General features: G+C 42.8%; 1 protein-coding gene across 1 annotated transcript; it reads left to right on the plus strand.

Moving 5' to 3' along the window:
- The first annotated feature begins 2,151 nt into the window (after nucleotides 1–2,151).
- On the plus strand, nucleotides 2,152–15,670 carry OSTC (oligosaccharyltransferase complex non-catalytic subunit). The gene is made up of 5 exons (XM_075860516.1): nucleotides 2,152–2,289; nucleotides 2,369–2,526; nucleotides 7,661–7,754; nucleotides 8,780–8,977; nucleotides 15,437–15,670. The coding sequence occupies exons 2-5, from the start codon at nucleotides 2,388–2,390 to the stop codon at nucleotides 15,453–15,455; spliced, it is 450 nt and encodes a 149-aa protein (XP_075716631.1). The 5' UTR covers nucleotides 2,152–2,289; nucleotides 2,369–2,387; the 3' UTR covers nucleotides 15,456–15,670.
- The last annotated feature ends 1,022 nt before the right edge of the window (nucleotides 15,671–16,692 follow it).

Below are 16,692 nucleotides of genomic sequence, written 5' to 3' on the forward strand. Positions count from 1 at the left end.
CACAGGCAGGGAGAACATATAAACTCCATGCAGATGTTGCCCTTGGTTGGATCCAGGACCCCAGCTCTGCAAGGTAACAGTGGTAACCACTGAGCCACCATGAGGAGCAAAGGGGGTGTGGGACCCCTGTTGTCAGGGTCGGTGGGAGTCCCATCGGTGGGGCCCTCAGCAAACTTATCACCTATTTGCAGATCATTTATGATTCTGGGAAAACCACTTTAATGTCAGCTGACCTTCTAATAATGTATTTGGGGACCTCCCACCGCTCCCCCAATGCCAGATTTCGGGGGAAAGAAGAATCAGGCAACTGGATTTCAGAATGCCCGATCCTATTGTTCTCAGGTGAGATGAGCTGCCACCAAAGGTGTCTGGCAGCAGCTTGTTTCATTCAAAATACATGTTCGGCTAAGCCAAGCGTGCATGCCCATGTGGGGATCGGGATGAATAGTAGTTGGTTGAATGACAGCTAAGGCTGTGTTCACATCTGCATTCCAGGACCCGTAGTTCATGGGAGCAGAATGAGGAAAACGCAAACCAACGGCACCCGATGGAATCCATTGACTTCAATGGGTTCTGTTGATTTTCCATAATTTTGCCAGACAAAAAAAAGCAAGAATACTGTGCTATTTTATCCAGCAAACATGATGGAATCTGTGAGAGGATCCCGAAGGAGATGTGAACAGAAGTTAGAGCTGTTAGGCCTCATGCACACGACCGTATTTTTTCACACCCGTAAATACTGGCGTAAATACGGGTCCGGTGTCACACGTATTCCACCCGTTTTGCACCAGTATTTACGAACCCGTGCTCGTAAATATGGGTCCGGTGTCACACGTATTCCACCCGTATTTACGAGCACGTTTTTGGCAGCAAAATAGCACTGCACTAATCGGCAGCCCCTTCTCTCTATCAGTGCAGGATAGAGAGAAGGGACAGCCTTTTCTGTAATAAAAGTTAAAGAAATTCATACTTACCCGGCCGTTGTCTTGGTGACGCGTCCCTCTCTTCACATCCAGCCCGACATCCCTGGATGACGCGGCAGTCCATGTGACCGCTGCAGCCTGTGATTGACCTGTGATTGGCTGCAGCGGTCACATGGCCTGAAACGTCATCCAGGACGTCGGCCCGGATGTCGAGAGGGACGCGTCACCAAGGCAACGGGCGGGAGACCGGACTGGAGAAGCAGGAAGTTGTCGGTAAGTATGAACGTCTTTTATTTTTATTTTTTACAGGATAGGGGATACATGTCTTTTGTTTATGGCAGAGCGGGGAGATACCTCCCCGCTCTGCCATAGTTTTCATTGTAGTCCCGGCGGTAGTTACGCCACTGGGCTGTGGCCTGCAGACCGGGTAGTCCCCTGACCTCGCCTCACCTCGCAACGCTCCCGTAATCACGGGTGAACACACGGAGCCACCCATGATTACGGGAGCCCCATAGACTTCTATGGGATGCCCGTGCCGTTATTACGGCATGAAATAGGGCATGTTCTATCTTTTTTAACGGCACGGGTACCTTCCCGTGAGCAAACGGGAAGGTACCCGTGGCTAACAGAAGCCTATGAGCCCGTTATTGCGGGTCGTAATAACGACCCGCAATAACGGGTGTTTTTACGGTCGTGTGCATGAGGCCTTAGTATGTGATGTAAAAACTGAGTCACACGTGGACAAATATTTATGAAGTGACTGCAATCTTTTCTTTTTTTTAAGCAAGTGATACAAAAGCCATTCTGTGTCCTCCCCTCTATGTGACGATGGTATGGCCCAATAACTATCACCGTGTTGGTGTACAGACAGCTCCCCTGTCATCATTACATTAGCGACTTTTCTACATTTCCATTTTTATGGCGGTATTAACGCTTTATTACAGACTTGAAGTCGCCTACAACCTGTGACTCTTCAACTGCTACCAAACTACAACTCCCATCACGCCCTCGTCTGGGATTTGTAGTGTAGGAAAGCAGAAGCGCCACCATTTATACACAATTCCGTGACCACACCTCTTCCAGCTGCAGTGACTGCTTCCGGCCTGAGTGCCCGCCCCCATCCAACTGCAGAGACTGCTTCGGGCCTGAGTGCCCGCCCATCCAGCTGCAACGACTGCTTCCGGCCTGAGTGCCCGCCCCATTCAGCTGCAGTGACTGCTTCCAGCCTGAGTGCCCGCCCCCATCTAGCTGCAGTGACCGCTTCCGGCCTAAGTGCCCGCCCCTCTCCGGCTGCTCCGCCACGTCAGGCCTGTGTAGGTCCAGTCCCGTCACTGTTGTACTCCTTTTCCCTTGGAGGCTGCTGGCGGTAAGCGATGCTGATTGGCGCATTATGTCCAGTGCTTATACGTGTCCTCCATTTCTCATAGACTGTCTGTATATCACAGGGAGCTGTAAGGCTGCAGGATGGAGAGTTTGTACCGAATACCATTTACTGTGCTGGAATGTCCGAACCTAAAGCTGAAGAAGCCTTCGTGGCTGCATATGCCCTCTGCTATGACGGTGTACGCCATGGTGGTTGTCTCCTACTTCCTCATCACCGGAGGTGAGCTGTCTGGACTATTTGCCGCTACTCCATACCTGCAGGGGTTAGAACAGTGCTGCAGTCAGGAGGTCTGCCATGTCATGAATGCATTGCGTTTTCCAACACACAGACTCCTTAGTACCTTTTAGAGATTTTCTCTAGCGTTTTGCTCCTGGCTCAGCCCCCTGCCATAGATCCACCTGTTTACTGCTGTTTATCTCTTCCTTCAGTGTCAGGATCCGATAAATAAAGACCCCCCTCCCCGCCCTCTTCTTACTATACAGAGCATGAAGGGGGTGGTCCTCGACGTGCTCATTAAACCGCTGCTGCAGAAAATGTGCCAGGGGAGTGGTTTAGGCAGGGCTGCCCTTCTGCCCACCGTGTCAGACAGTATCAGAAACGGGAGTCGGATCTTTTATATGGTGGGTTTTCATTTGGCGGCTGCTGTCCCGAGGTACATATATTTCAACAACCTATACACTTCCTGCCAGGATACAGTGGGGGAGGGCATTTTATGAAATTGCTAAAAGGTGGCGACAAGTAGAAGACGCTTAGACTGGCGTATCTTACACCGACTTAAGTGAAGGGAGTAGGTGAAGCTATTTGTGCCAACTGTATTAAACAGCCCTCCCCTCTTAATTTGGCACATTTCTAACTCCTTGGCATGGATGTACCCCAACATTTGTCTCGTTTTCACCTATTTTTCTTAGTATATACGGACACCGTGCCTACTTTTCTACTTTTTTTTTTGTCTTAAAGAGGCTCTGTCACCAGATTTTCAAACCCCTATCTCGTATTGCAGCAGATCGGCGCTGCAATGTAGAGAACAGTAACGTTTTTTTTTTAAAAAACGAGCATTTTTGGCCAAGTTGAGCATTTTTATATTTATGCAAATGAGCCTTTCTTAAGTACAACTGGGCGTGTTTAAAGTTATGTACAACTGGGCGTGTCTTGTGTGTGTACATCGGGGCGTTTTTACTTGTTTTACTAGCTGGGCGTTAGGAATGGGAGTGTATGATGCTGACGAATCAGCATCATCCACTTCTCTTCGTTACCACCCAGCTTCTGGCAGTGCAGACACACAGCGTGTTCTCGAGAGATCATGCTGTGACGTCACTTCCTGCCCCAGGTCCTGCATCGTGTCGGACACATCGGCACCAGAGGCTACAGTTGATTCTGCAGCAGCATCGGCGTTTGCAGGTAAGTCGATGTAGCCTCTGGTGACGATGTGTCCTCGCTCGTCCGACACGATGCAGGACCTGGGGCAGGAAGTGACGTCACAGCGTGATCTCTCGAACACGCTTTGTGTCTGTGCACTGCCAGAAGCTGGGTGTTAACGAAGAGAAGTGGATGATGCTGATTCGTCAGCATCATACACTTCTATTCACAACGCCCAGCTAGTAAAACAAGTAAAAACGCCCCGATGTACACACACAATACACGCCCAGTTGTACATAACTTTAAACACGCCCAGTTGTACTTAAGAAAGGCTCATTTGCATAAATATAAAAATGCTCATAACTTGGCCAAAAATGCTTGTTTTTAAAAAAAAAACGTTACTGTAATCTACATTGCAGCGCCGATCTGCTGCAATACGAGATAGGGGTTGGAAAATCTGGTGACAGAGCCTCTTTAAATTTGGCGAGCAGTGAGGAAAATCGCAAATTTGACAGCATATTTGTCACAGCCCCATTTGCATAAACGACATAATAAATGTGGGCTGGTGGGTTTACTAATGCAATTATGCCAGTCTTCCAAACGCCATATGTAAGGAGACCTGTTGTATGACTGATGGCGCCAACGCCTGACGAACTCCATCAACTAACGGTGGTTTCTGTTGTTTAGATGGGAAATATATAGTACAGCAAGCAGCGATATTCTTTGCTGTGACTGCTGACGTAGACTCCGAACATCAGCTCTGATGGCAGCGTAAAAAAAATACATTAATGTGCAGCGTACGCAAACCCTACTGCTCACCGGGGAAAACAAATGACTCAGCCTTTAGGAGCCAGTGAAGTCACTTCTTCTACCAGTTAATTTTTTTTTTGTAGCCGGGTTAGGTTGAGTTAGAGCTGGGCGATTATGATCAGAATCACGATTAATTGAACATGTAACCGCGACTACGATTATTGAATGATTTAGACCACACCCCTTTTTTTCATGACATTCCCCCTACTTGCATGCTACGCCATTGAATTAATATTTATCCCCTGAGCCTGCTGTATACTACTAGTATATAATATACCCCCTGAGCCTGCTGTATACTACTAGTATATAATATACCCCCTGAGCCTGCTGTATACTACAGTATATAATATACCCCCTGAGCCTGCTGTATACTACTAGTACATAATATACCCCCTGAGCCTGCTGTATACTACTAGTATATAATATACCCCCTGAGCCTGCTGTATACTACTAGTATATAATATACCCCCTGAGCCTGCTGTATACTACAGTATATAATATACCCCCTGAGCCTGCTGTATACTACTAGTATATAATATACCCCCTGAGCCTGCTGTATACTACTAGTATATAATATACCTCCTGAGCCTGCTGTATACTACTAGTACATAATATACCTCCTGAGCCTGCTGTATACTACTAGTACATAATATACCTCCTGAGCCTGCTGTATACTACTAGTATATAATATACCCCCTGAGCCTGCTGTATACTACAGTATATAATATACCCCCTGAGCCTGCTGTATACTACTAGTATATAATATACCCCCTGAGCCTGCTGTATACTACTAGTATATAATATACCCCCTGAGCCTGCTGTATACTATTAGTATATAATATACCCCCTGAGCCTGCTGTATACTACTAGTATATAATATACCCCCTGAGCCTGCTGTATACTACTAGTATATAATATACCCCCTGAGCCTGCTGCATACTACTAGTATATAATATACCCCCTGAGCCTGCTGTATACTACTAGTATATAATATACCTCCTGAGCCTGCTGTATACTACTAGTACATAATATACCTCCTGAGCCTGCTGTATACTACTAGTATATAATATACCTCCTGAGCCTGCTGTATACTACTAGTACATAATATACCTCCTGAGCCTGCTGTATACTACTAGTACATAATATACCTCCTGAGCCTGCTGTATACTACTAGTATATAATATACCCCTTGAGCCTGCTGTATACTACTAGTATATAATATACCCCCTGAGCCTGCTGTATACTACTAGTATACAGGTTTAGAGCCAGGGGGTATACATACAGCATATATATTATACAGCGGGCATTCTCAGGGGGTATATATTATATACAGTAGTATACCATTCCACTAACACTTGGCTGAGGCATCTCAAAGTCAGGTTGTTCCTGACTAATGTGTTCTTAATCTTCGAGGTCCTTCTACCCAGCTTCTTTTCAGCATCAAGAAAAGTATAGCAACATTGAAGAGTAGCAATTTATAAGAGAGGATTCGCAGGCCTGTTTCACAAACTCGCCAGAGGTGGTCAGGCCGTGCTCGGTGCCCAATGTCCGCTTCCTCTCTGCTGCGGTCACTGCTCACCCCCTGGAAGGTCCCCATGCTTTGTTTTGTAAACAAAGAAAGCAAGGTGAGCGGCGACGGCAGCAGAGAGGAAGCGGACGGAAAAAAACAAAGCATGAGGACCATCCGGGGAGATGAGCGGCAACGGCTGACCAAAACACAGTGGACTAGCTGTAAATAGTGCGGCGGCGGCACTGTGCCGTGCGCTTCTCGTGTGGAGGGTGGGGGACCACTCTTGGCTCAGGCAGGGCCCACCGGCTGATTTGCTGGGTCTGCTTGTGCCTCAGCAGCCATCCTGAACGTGCTGTAACTGATAATCCCTGCACTCCAGGCAGCCATACTTTAGGCGTCCTGGAGGAGTAGCGTCGATGCCGTCACGTTGAGCCTGCTCTGCCATTGGCTATCCCAAACATCCGTAACTATGCTATTAAATCAGAATCGCTGATATGGTAATCACATATTAGCGATTCTAATTAGATCGCATACAGTTACGGACGGCAGAGGCTGGGCTGCATGTAATAACCGAACCGGAAAAAAAACAAAATATGAAGATGACGTCTGTTATCTGCGCTGATTTTCGGTTTCTATTATTTTTAGATTAATTGCCGAGCCCTAGGTTGAGTTACACGTAAATTTCACCGTATGCGTTGCCAAGGGTAAAATCTGCAACCGGATTAGAACCTTTGCAGTGTGCTCTGATTTCTGTTTTTTTTTTTTTTTTTTTGCTATATGTTGATGGATTCCCGCAGACGTGTGAATTTCCATAGATATGAATGGAAAATAAGCAGCGACCATATTCAAGGCTCATTGTCTGCCTGGCTCCTGACTGGAATTACCATACATATTCATCATTATACACCAATTATTCTATCTATAATTTATATGTATAAGTGTTTATAATAATCGTCATAGGACACTCCCAATCACATATGTCACATTACCTGGAAAACTCCAAAAAGGTAAGATACACTTCTAGCTATTCCTCGCCGTGGACCAGGCGTTACATAGCAGTGAACGGGATTTGTCAGAACATTCCTCGGCTTTTAGAAACCGCAGCATGCCCTGTCTGTCGTGGTTTTCTCCCAGGTTTGCCATGCTTTTTCCTCATTGACTTTAATGGAAATTTTATTGTGATTAGCCTAGGGCTACATGGCGACTTTAATAACTACGATAATCACTGTGTGTCCCTGAGGTCATCGCACGTTATTAAAGTCAATGTGGCCAAATGGCAAGCGGCTGGATTTCCTGCGACTTTCCGGTCGTGGCAATCTGCGGGTCGCAACGCACCACATTGACTTTAATTACGTGCAATCCACACTAGGGCACCTTTGGTCACGTGGCCTGTGTTGCGGCCAAAGTCACCGTGTAGCCGTAGCCTAAAGGTGCAGCTTTCTTCTGCGCTGCCACCACTTCATGTAAATGTGTCCTGAAACATTGCAGGGAGCACATTTGCAGTCATTTTATTTGATGCCGTTTAGAAAGTCATATTGGCTAGTCAGACCTACAGTAACTGAAGCCAAAGTTTTTTTTACATATAAAGTGTAATGATGGAGGATTACATGCTCGTTTCACAGAACCCTCTCCAGCTCCTACTATCCCTGTTGGTTAAATCTTTTTCCTTTTGTCTAGGGATAATTTATGACGTAATTGTGGAACCGCCCAGCGTCGGCTCGATGACAGATGAGCATGGTCACCAGCGACCAGTGGCCTTTCTGGCTTACAGGTGAGATGGCTAAATGTCTAAGATCTGTGCATTAATGTGATTTGTAGGTTGGCGAGAGTTCCTGGTAAGGCATCGTGTACACGACTATATTCGTTTTGCGCACCTCAAAATTCGGATCCTACTGGCTTCCGCGTGCTGTCCATTTTTATTTATTTATTTTGCTGTCCCATACACTAAAATGGGTTAAAAGGACTGCAAGCACACACAAGAATAGGACATGTCCTGTAATTTTGCAAAACGGGCACATGGATCCGGAAATGAATGGTTCCGTGTACTAATCACAAAAAAACAGGACACTGCAGAAAACTGCGGTTGTGTGCATGAGCCCTTAACAAAACATCAGTACACCTTTAAGTCACTCGCTGCATGTTCAAGATACTGCTCCACCAATGTGACTGGTAAGAGTTAGCGAGCTGGATCTAAAATGTATTTATCTGTGTCTATTGTTAAAGGCTCTGTCAAAGGTTCAATCATATTTACCGGAAAAAAAAGCGCTGCATACAGCGTTTTTTTTCTTTCCAAATGATGGACACCTTTACGGAGCTACTTTTTGAGCCAATGGTGTCCTTCGGGCGTGGTTGGTTTCTTTCGTGCAACGGTTCCGGCAATTCTATGACTGAACAGAACAATGGAATTGCGCAACGCACATATAAATAGAGCCTAAGCTACAAAGCTCAGAAGAGACAATTCAAATGTTCGAAGTTGCAACCTGGTGAACTTTGCGTTCACAGTCCTTCCAACTTTGTGGCCCCCAACAGTAAATTGGCCCCCAACTTTGTGGCCCCCAACTTGTCCTAGGCTTTGGAGCTGTGCCAAATGTTGTCTTCACACCAAATTTTCAAGACTCATCGTTTTACATATATGTTCTGACGTATTACATATGTACTTGGGAGTGAAAGGGTTAATAATGTAGATGTGTGATAACTAGGAATAAAGCTTTTGTGTGCAGAATTCCCCCCCCCCCCCCCAAAAAAAAAAACGGCAACAAGCATACATTTTGAATAATAATTTTTTTTTCCCCTCAGGGTAAATGGCCAGTATATAATGGAAGGCCTGGCTTCGAGCTTCCTGTTCACAATGGGAGGTTTAGGCTTTATAATCCTTGATCGGTCTAATGCACCAAATATTCCCAAACTGAACAGATTCCTTCTGCTTTTTATTGGATTTGTCTGTGTTCTTTTGAGCTTCTTCATGGCCAGAGTTTTCATGAGGATGAAATTGCCGTAAGTAATGTTCACTTTTCAACGACAAGGCCTATTTCGGGCTTCATGACTATGCATTCTTAGTTTTTTCATCGCCACATACATAACTTTTGTATTTTTTCATTGATATAGCCGTATGAGGGCTTGTTTTTTTTGTGGGACGAGTTGTATTTTTTAATGGCACCATTCTTTATTTAACCGAAGAAAAAAAAAAAACCTATTCCGGGGTTGTTTTTTGTGGTTTAATTTTATGCTGTTTACACAAATAATGTGTTACTTTTTATTCTATGGGTCGGTGTGATTACGGCAATACTAAATATATATAGTTTTGTTTTTGTTTTGTTTTTTCACCTACTTTTGTACAATGAAAGCACTTTAACACATTTTTTTTTCTTTTGTTGCCGAATTCTAAGAGCTATAACTTTTTGTATTTTTCTGGCGAAGCCATTTGTGGGCTTGTTTTTGGTGTACATTGGACCTATTTATTAACATAAATATTTTTTTTTGTGGTTTTCTTTGTATGGCATTTGTCATGGGGTTTAAAAGTGTTCATTCTATTGATTGGGTGCTTGCAATCGCGGAGATACCATGTATGTGTATTTTGAATTAATTTTTTATGTTTACACCTCTACCAAATAAAACATTTTTTACTGTGCATTTTTATTTTTTTTCCAAAGAAACTCAATTTAACTGCATTTTTTTTTTAATTATTTCATTTTGTAATCCCACTAGGGAACTTCACAAAGCGATATACTGATACTCAGGATACCAAAGCATTACTGCCTGTCACCAGATTAAGACTGTCACCAGATTATAAATGCCTTATCTCCTACATAATCTGATCGGCGCTGTAATGTAGATAACTGTTATTATTTTGAAAAACGATCATTTTTGAGCAAGTTATGAGCAATTTTAGATTTATGCTAATTCGTTTCTTAATGACCAACTGTGCGTGTTTTTACTTTTTACCAATTGTGCATTGTACAGAGGAGTGTCTGACGCTGACCAATCAGCCACATACACTTCTCATTGTTCCAGCCCAGCATGATCCACAGCACAGTGTGATTGTGAGGGCGGATTTACACAAACATGTAATACGTCTGTGCAACGTGCGGGATTTTCACGCGCGTCGCACGGACCTATGTTAGTCTATGGGGCCGTGCAGACAGTCCGTGATTTTCACGCAGCGTGTGTCCGCTGCGTGAAACGCACGACATGTCCTATATTTGTGCGTTGTTTGCGTATCACGCACCCATTGAAGTCAATGGGTGCGTGAAAATCATGCGCACCACACGGAAGCACTTCCGTGGGACGCGTGTGATTCGCGCAACGGCAGTAAAAAGTATGATTGAAAACAGAAAAGCACCACGTGCTTTTCTGTTTACAAACATACAGAGTGTCATAATGATGGCGGCTGCGCGAAAATCACGCAGCCGCGCATCATATGGTGATGACACACGGAGCTGTTAAGTGCCTTTTGCGCGCGCAAAATGCACACGCTCGTGTAAATCCGCCCTTAGTGTGATTGTGCAGTGAAAGAAGCTGGGCTGGAACAATGAGAAGTGTATGATGCTGATTGGTCACTGATTGGTCAGCGTCATACACTCCTCTGTACAACGCCCAGTTGGTAAAAAGTAAAAACACGCCCAGTTGTCTATTAACCCCTTAATGACCGGGCATGTTTGTACCTTAATGACCAAGCCAGATTTGTCAAATCTGGTATGTCTGACTGAGTTTTGAATATCCAAGTAATTCTGACATTGTTTTTTCGTCACATGTTGTACTTTATTTTAGTGGTAAAAGTAGACTGATACAATTTGCGGAAATTAATTAAAAAATAGAAAAATGGAAGAAATTTTGTAAAAATTACCATTTTCCCCTATTTTTAACTGCAATATGTCACATATGCACTTAATGGAAGAATAAAAAAATTATGGCTCTTGGAAAGCGAGGAGTGAAAATCTAAAATATGAAAGCAAAAAATGGATCAGTCCTGAAAGGGTTAATTCACTTCTAATGAAAAAAACTTTTGACCACATGTGGGGTATTTCCGTACTCGGGAGAAATTGCTTTATAAAAAATGGCTGTTTTTTTCCTTCTTTATCCCTTGTGAAAATGAGACTTTTGAAAAAATAAAATACATTTTCAGCAATTTAGAGGACTTACAAATTGAATAATAATTTTATAAATTTTGAAGTACATTTTGTTTTCCTGCACCAAGCCAGGTTTTCAGAGGCTCATAGGTCTCAGAGTGATGGAAACCCCCACAAATTACCCCATTTAGAAAACTAGACCCCTTAAGGTATTTACCTAGGGGTATAGTAAGTATTTTGACACCACAGTTTTTTGCTAAATTTAATACATAGCGAGTGAAAAAAAAATAATTCACTTTTTTTCATAAAAGTATCAGTTTGAAGACCAATTTCTTTGTAAAGCGATCATGAAAATGAAGAAACACACCACAAAATCTATCACCCTGTTTCTCCTGTTTTTGAAAATACACACATTGTGGCCCTAATGCGCTGCCTGGACACACAGCAGGACCCAAAAGGAAGGGAGCACCCGGAGGCTTTCAGGACTCCTATTTTGCTTGAAAATGTTTTAGGCCCCACTGTACATTTGGAGAGGCTTTGAGCTGCCAGAACGATAGAAACTCCCCATAAACGACCCCATTTCGAAAACTAGACCCCTTAAGGTATTTATCTAGGGGTATAGTTAGCATTTTGACCACACAGGTTTTTCGCTAAATATATTGGAATTAGTCTGTAAAAATTAAAATGTACTTTTTTTCTGAAACAACATAGAAATTTTTATTATTTACAAGGAATAACGAAGAAAATGCACCCCAACATTTGTAAAGCAATGTCTCCCGATTACGACAATACCCCATATGTGGTAATAAACTGCTGTTTGGACCCACAGCAGGGCTCAGAAGGGAAGGAGCGCCATTTGGATTTATGATTTTTCTGGAATGGTTTTCGGTGCCATGTCGCATTTGCAATGCACTGGAGGGACCAAAACAGTGGAAACCCACCAAAAGTGACCCCATTTTGGAAAAACCTTCAAGGAATTTTTCTAGGGGTATAGTGAGCATTTACACCCCACGGGTCTTTTGCAGAGTTTATTAGAATTAGGGCGCAAAAATTAATATCAATTTTTTCCACTAAAATGTTGCATTTTCTCATTTTCACAAGGGATAAAGAAGGAAAAAAACAACCATTTTTTATAAAGCAATTTCTCCCGAGTACGGAAATACCCCACATGTGGTCAAAAGTTTTTTCATTAGAAGTGAATTAACCCTTTCAGGACTGATCCATTTTTTGCTTTCATATTTTAGATTTTCACTCCTCGCTTTCCAAGAGCCATAATTTTTTTATTCTTCCATCAATAGAGTGGTGTGAGGGCTTATTTCTTGCGGGAGGAGCTGCAGTTTTTATTGGTACCATTTTTTGGTACATAAAAAGTGATTCAAAAGTTGTATTACATTTTTTTTTTTTTAGAGCGAAGGTGACAAAAAAAAAAAACAGCGATTTTGGCGGTTTCAATTATTACATTTTTTTAAGGTGTGCACTGTGCAAATTAAATAATGGTATATTGTAATAGTTCTGACTTTTACGGACGTAGCGATACCAATTTTGTTCATTTTTTTTACATTACTTCAGAAGAAAAATGCGAAAAGGTGTTTTTGTTTTTTTTTACTTTAAAAAAAAAAAAAAAACTCACTACTAATAACTATAATTCTTCTGCACATTTTATTAATCAATCCCCTTAGGGGACTTGATCCAGCGATCATTGGATCACTGGTACAATATACTGCAATACTGATGTATTGCAGTATATTGTTATTCTTACAGGCTTCTGTAACAGAGCGATCGCTGTACCTGTCCGTTAGTACCGAGGGGGCCTGCTGTAATACACAGCCGACACCCGCAGCTCATGGAGCGGGCTCAGCACGTGAGCCGGCTCCATACATCAACCGCCGCATCATGACGGGCAATTTGTCATAGTGCGCAAAGGGATTAATGCGCAGCGGTTGGTTCAAAGTGAAAATTTCAATTTTCTACTGATACGCCATTTTAGTGCATAATATGTTGTGCCCAGTTTGTGCCACAGAAGACAAATACCTCATAAAACGTTAAGCGGGTTCTCCTGGGTATGGTGACGCCATATGTGTTGGCGCAAACTGCTGCTTGGGCACGCTGCAGACCTCAGAAGGGTGGGAGCGCCATTTTGCTTTTGGAGCTCAGATTTTGCTTGGTAGGTTTCTGTTTTGGGTTTCGCTGGTATTTCAGTTTATAATGTGGGGGCATGTGTAATCTGTGCGGAGAACATCAGGGCATAATAAGAGGGTATGATAATGGGGTAAATAAATAATAATTCATAGATGTGTGGCCGGTGTCGCACTGATAAATGGCGCCCGATCTTATCTACTTTTGGAACACTCTGCACATTTTGCATTGCCATATTCTGAGCCAGAACTATTTTTTCACCACCGGACCCGTGTGAGGGCTTATTTGTTGCGGGACAATCTGTAGTTTTCATTGGTACCATTTTGGGGTACTTGCGATTTTTTTTTTGATAACTTTTTATTCAATTTTTTTGCATTCCTGAGCAAAAAACAAGAATTCTGACACCGTTTTTTAGGTTTTCTTTTTGCGGCGCTCACCGTACGCTATAAATAAAATTTTTACTTTATACTGCGGGTTGGTACGGTTACGGCGATACCATATGTATATAGGTTTGGTCCTTTTTTTTAGCGTTTGCACAATAAAATGACTTATTTATAAAAAAATAAAATTCTGTGTCACCATATTCTGAGAGAGATAATTTTTTTATTTTTTAGTCAAAAAAGCTGTGTAAGGGCTTGTTTTTTGCGGGACGGGTAGAAGTTTTTATTGGTACTATTTTCGGGTACATGCGACTTTTTGATCACTTTTTATTCTTTATTTAGGGAGCGGTGGTGACCCAAAAAATTGTGATTCTGTCGTAGTTTTTTATTGATTTTTTTTTGGGGTGTTCATCGTGCGGGAAAAATAACATTACAGTTTTAGAGTTGGGGTCGTTACGAACGCGGTGATATAAAATGTGTACTTTTTTAACGTGTTAATTTTTTTTCTATAATAAAAGTCTTATTATAGGAAAAAAAGCATTTTGTGTTTATATAACTTATAACTTTTATTTTTACACTTTTTTTAAAACATTTTTATTTTATTTAACTTTTTTTACTTGTCCCACTAGGGGACACTTAGACTTGCAGCTCTGATCGCTGCTAGAGTACATTACACTACACACGTAGTGTAATGTATTCTAACTGTCATTGTGACGTGACTGTCACACTGACAGGAAGCAGAGGAGGAACGGCCGGAGGCTGTTCCTCCGAGGCTTCCGTACATGGCAACCCGGAGGTCATTATCTGACCTCCGATTGCCGTGACAAGCATCGGTAGCCCCCACGATCACTTCGTGGGGGCTGCCAATGTGCTTCAAACCACTTAAATGCGGCGACGGCAATCCGTCGCCGCACTTACGGGGTTAACTGCCGAAAGCAGCGGCGATGGTCCGCTGCCTGGCTAGACTGATGTCTCTGCTGTCTAGGACAGCTGTCAGCGCGCGTCTGTCACTCTGTGTTTACACAGAGTGACAGTTTGAAATGCGGACGAAAATGAACGTCATGGTGTGGGAACTAGCAGCCGACCATGACGTTCATTTTCGTCCTTGGTCGTGAAAGGGTTAAGAAACTAATTAGCATAAATCTAGAATTGTTCATAATTTGCTCAAAAATGATCGTTTTTCAAGATAAAAACCCCTGTTATCTACATTACAGCGCCGATCACATTATGTAGGAGAGAGGGCACTTATAATGTGGTGACAGAGCCAGCATTTAATGAGATAAGCGGCTGTTGCTGCGGGAATCCCGCGGTCCGATGCCATAATCCTCATGTACATGCATGTCTTGATGCGGGAAGGGAACCCTTACCATGATGTACATGTATGTGATAATGCGGGAAGGGATTAAAGGGGTACGAATAGATTAGAGAAAAAAAACCAGTAGCACTCTTGTCCGTGGTTTGGTATTCCCTTGAATGGAGCTAAGCTGCAATACCAGTGCAGCCCATGTGAATGAGTGGCACTGTATTTGCAGAACAGCAGACCCCTTTTTTTTTTAATCTCCTTTGAGATAGTGGCGTGAAGCAAAATAAAAATACTTTTTTCTTAATCAGACGATACAAATAATGAAAGGCCACAGCTTTTATTTAAGAGTAATGTAATCCTATAGGATTTAATGTGTATTCCGGCTACTCACTATAGCTTCATAAGAAATCTAAAACTTGTCCATACAGTCTGCTATATGGAAGGGATATACAATTGGGCCGCTCTGGCCATATATACTTAATATCTGAAAGGTACGGTTTTTATAACCGTACAATGTGATCTATTTCTCGCGACAAAATGTAATAAACCTTTTCTTCTTTACTTGCAGCGGTTACCTTATGGGCTGAATGTTCCATATTGCCGGAACTTACAAATTTGCAGTTATTGAGCAGTAATAATGAATGAATACAACATCCACGCTGTAAAACTATGTAGAAATGGCATACATGTGAAAAACTGAGAAGGAATTTCCTCGAGGACATTGTTCACCAATAACAAAATATTTTTGTATATGGTTTTTCACCTCTTTGGTTCAAAATTAAACTTTTTTTTTTTGTTTAAATATTGTGCTGGAATTTGTTAGGACTTCTACTATACTGCTACTCGTGTTTAGAATAATGTAATATGAAACATGCACTTTCCGTGCTTTCTGAAGCAAAGCAAAAGCCGTTTTCCTCTCACGACTGAATATGCTCTAGAGACGTCACATGCATTATTTCTTGTGTGTAGTCAATGAAACCAAGCTGAATTGTTCTGTGTCAATTAGCAGCGCTTGAGGACTGAGTTCCCATGGGTCAGGTATGCTGCGTAAAAGTACATGGCGTATTCGATCTAGAACCTGCAGGGAATACCGCCTGAAGAACCGAACAAATGTGGTGCAGTGTTTTGTCCGGAATCTCCGCTGTGGCAGTAAGTGCTTGTGGGCGACTATGACGCGCCCCTCTATTCTCCGTGCAGTACGGCCTCCTAGGGTGACGCTGTAGCAGTCACATGGGATGATGTCATCCCAGGAGGCCCGCCTGGACGGAGAACAGAAAGCGTCGCTATGAGAGGGTTAACTTTTTTTTAATTAATTTTAAACAAGTTTTTAGTTTCTTTTTCTGATTTGCAACTTTTGAAACGGCGCAGAGTTCCCACTGCAAAAGTCACAACAATTGGCTATTTGCATTGAATTCAATGAGAAAAACCTGCAACAAAAGAGGAACGAATCTGCAGCATAAACTGAGACTGGATTTTGCTGAGGATTTTCTTCTGCTGCGTGTACATGAGATTTGTTTAACCCCTTAGTGACCACCAATACGCCTTTTCACGTTGGTCACTAAGGGGCTTTAGGCTAAGGTACAGCCTTTTCACGTGAGTGCTTTAGCCTAATGTAGCGCCAAAACAAATGATCAAAGCTCCGGAATCTCAGCTACCGGAGCAACAACCAGAGGCCATCACGAGTGGTCTCTGGTCACGTGATCGCCGTGAATCATTATATCACGGCGTTCACTGCAAAGCGGCAGATCGTTACCATTTCTCTCTCCTCATGAAATAACTCCTTAGAGATGAGAGAAAACAGGTAATCAGTGTTCTGCAGTATAC

The sequence above is a fragment of the Rhinoderma darwinii genome, chromosome 1 (assembly GCF_050947455.1).
Source record: "Rhinoderma darwinii isolate aRhiDar2 chromosome 1, aRhiDar2.hap1, whole genome shotgun sequence".
NCBI classification, from domain to species: domain Eukaryota; kingdom Metazoa; phylum Chordata; class Amphibia; order Anura; family Rhinodermatidae; genus Rhinoderma; species Rhinoderma darwinii.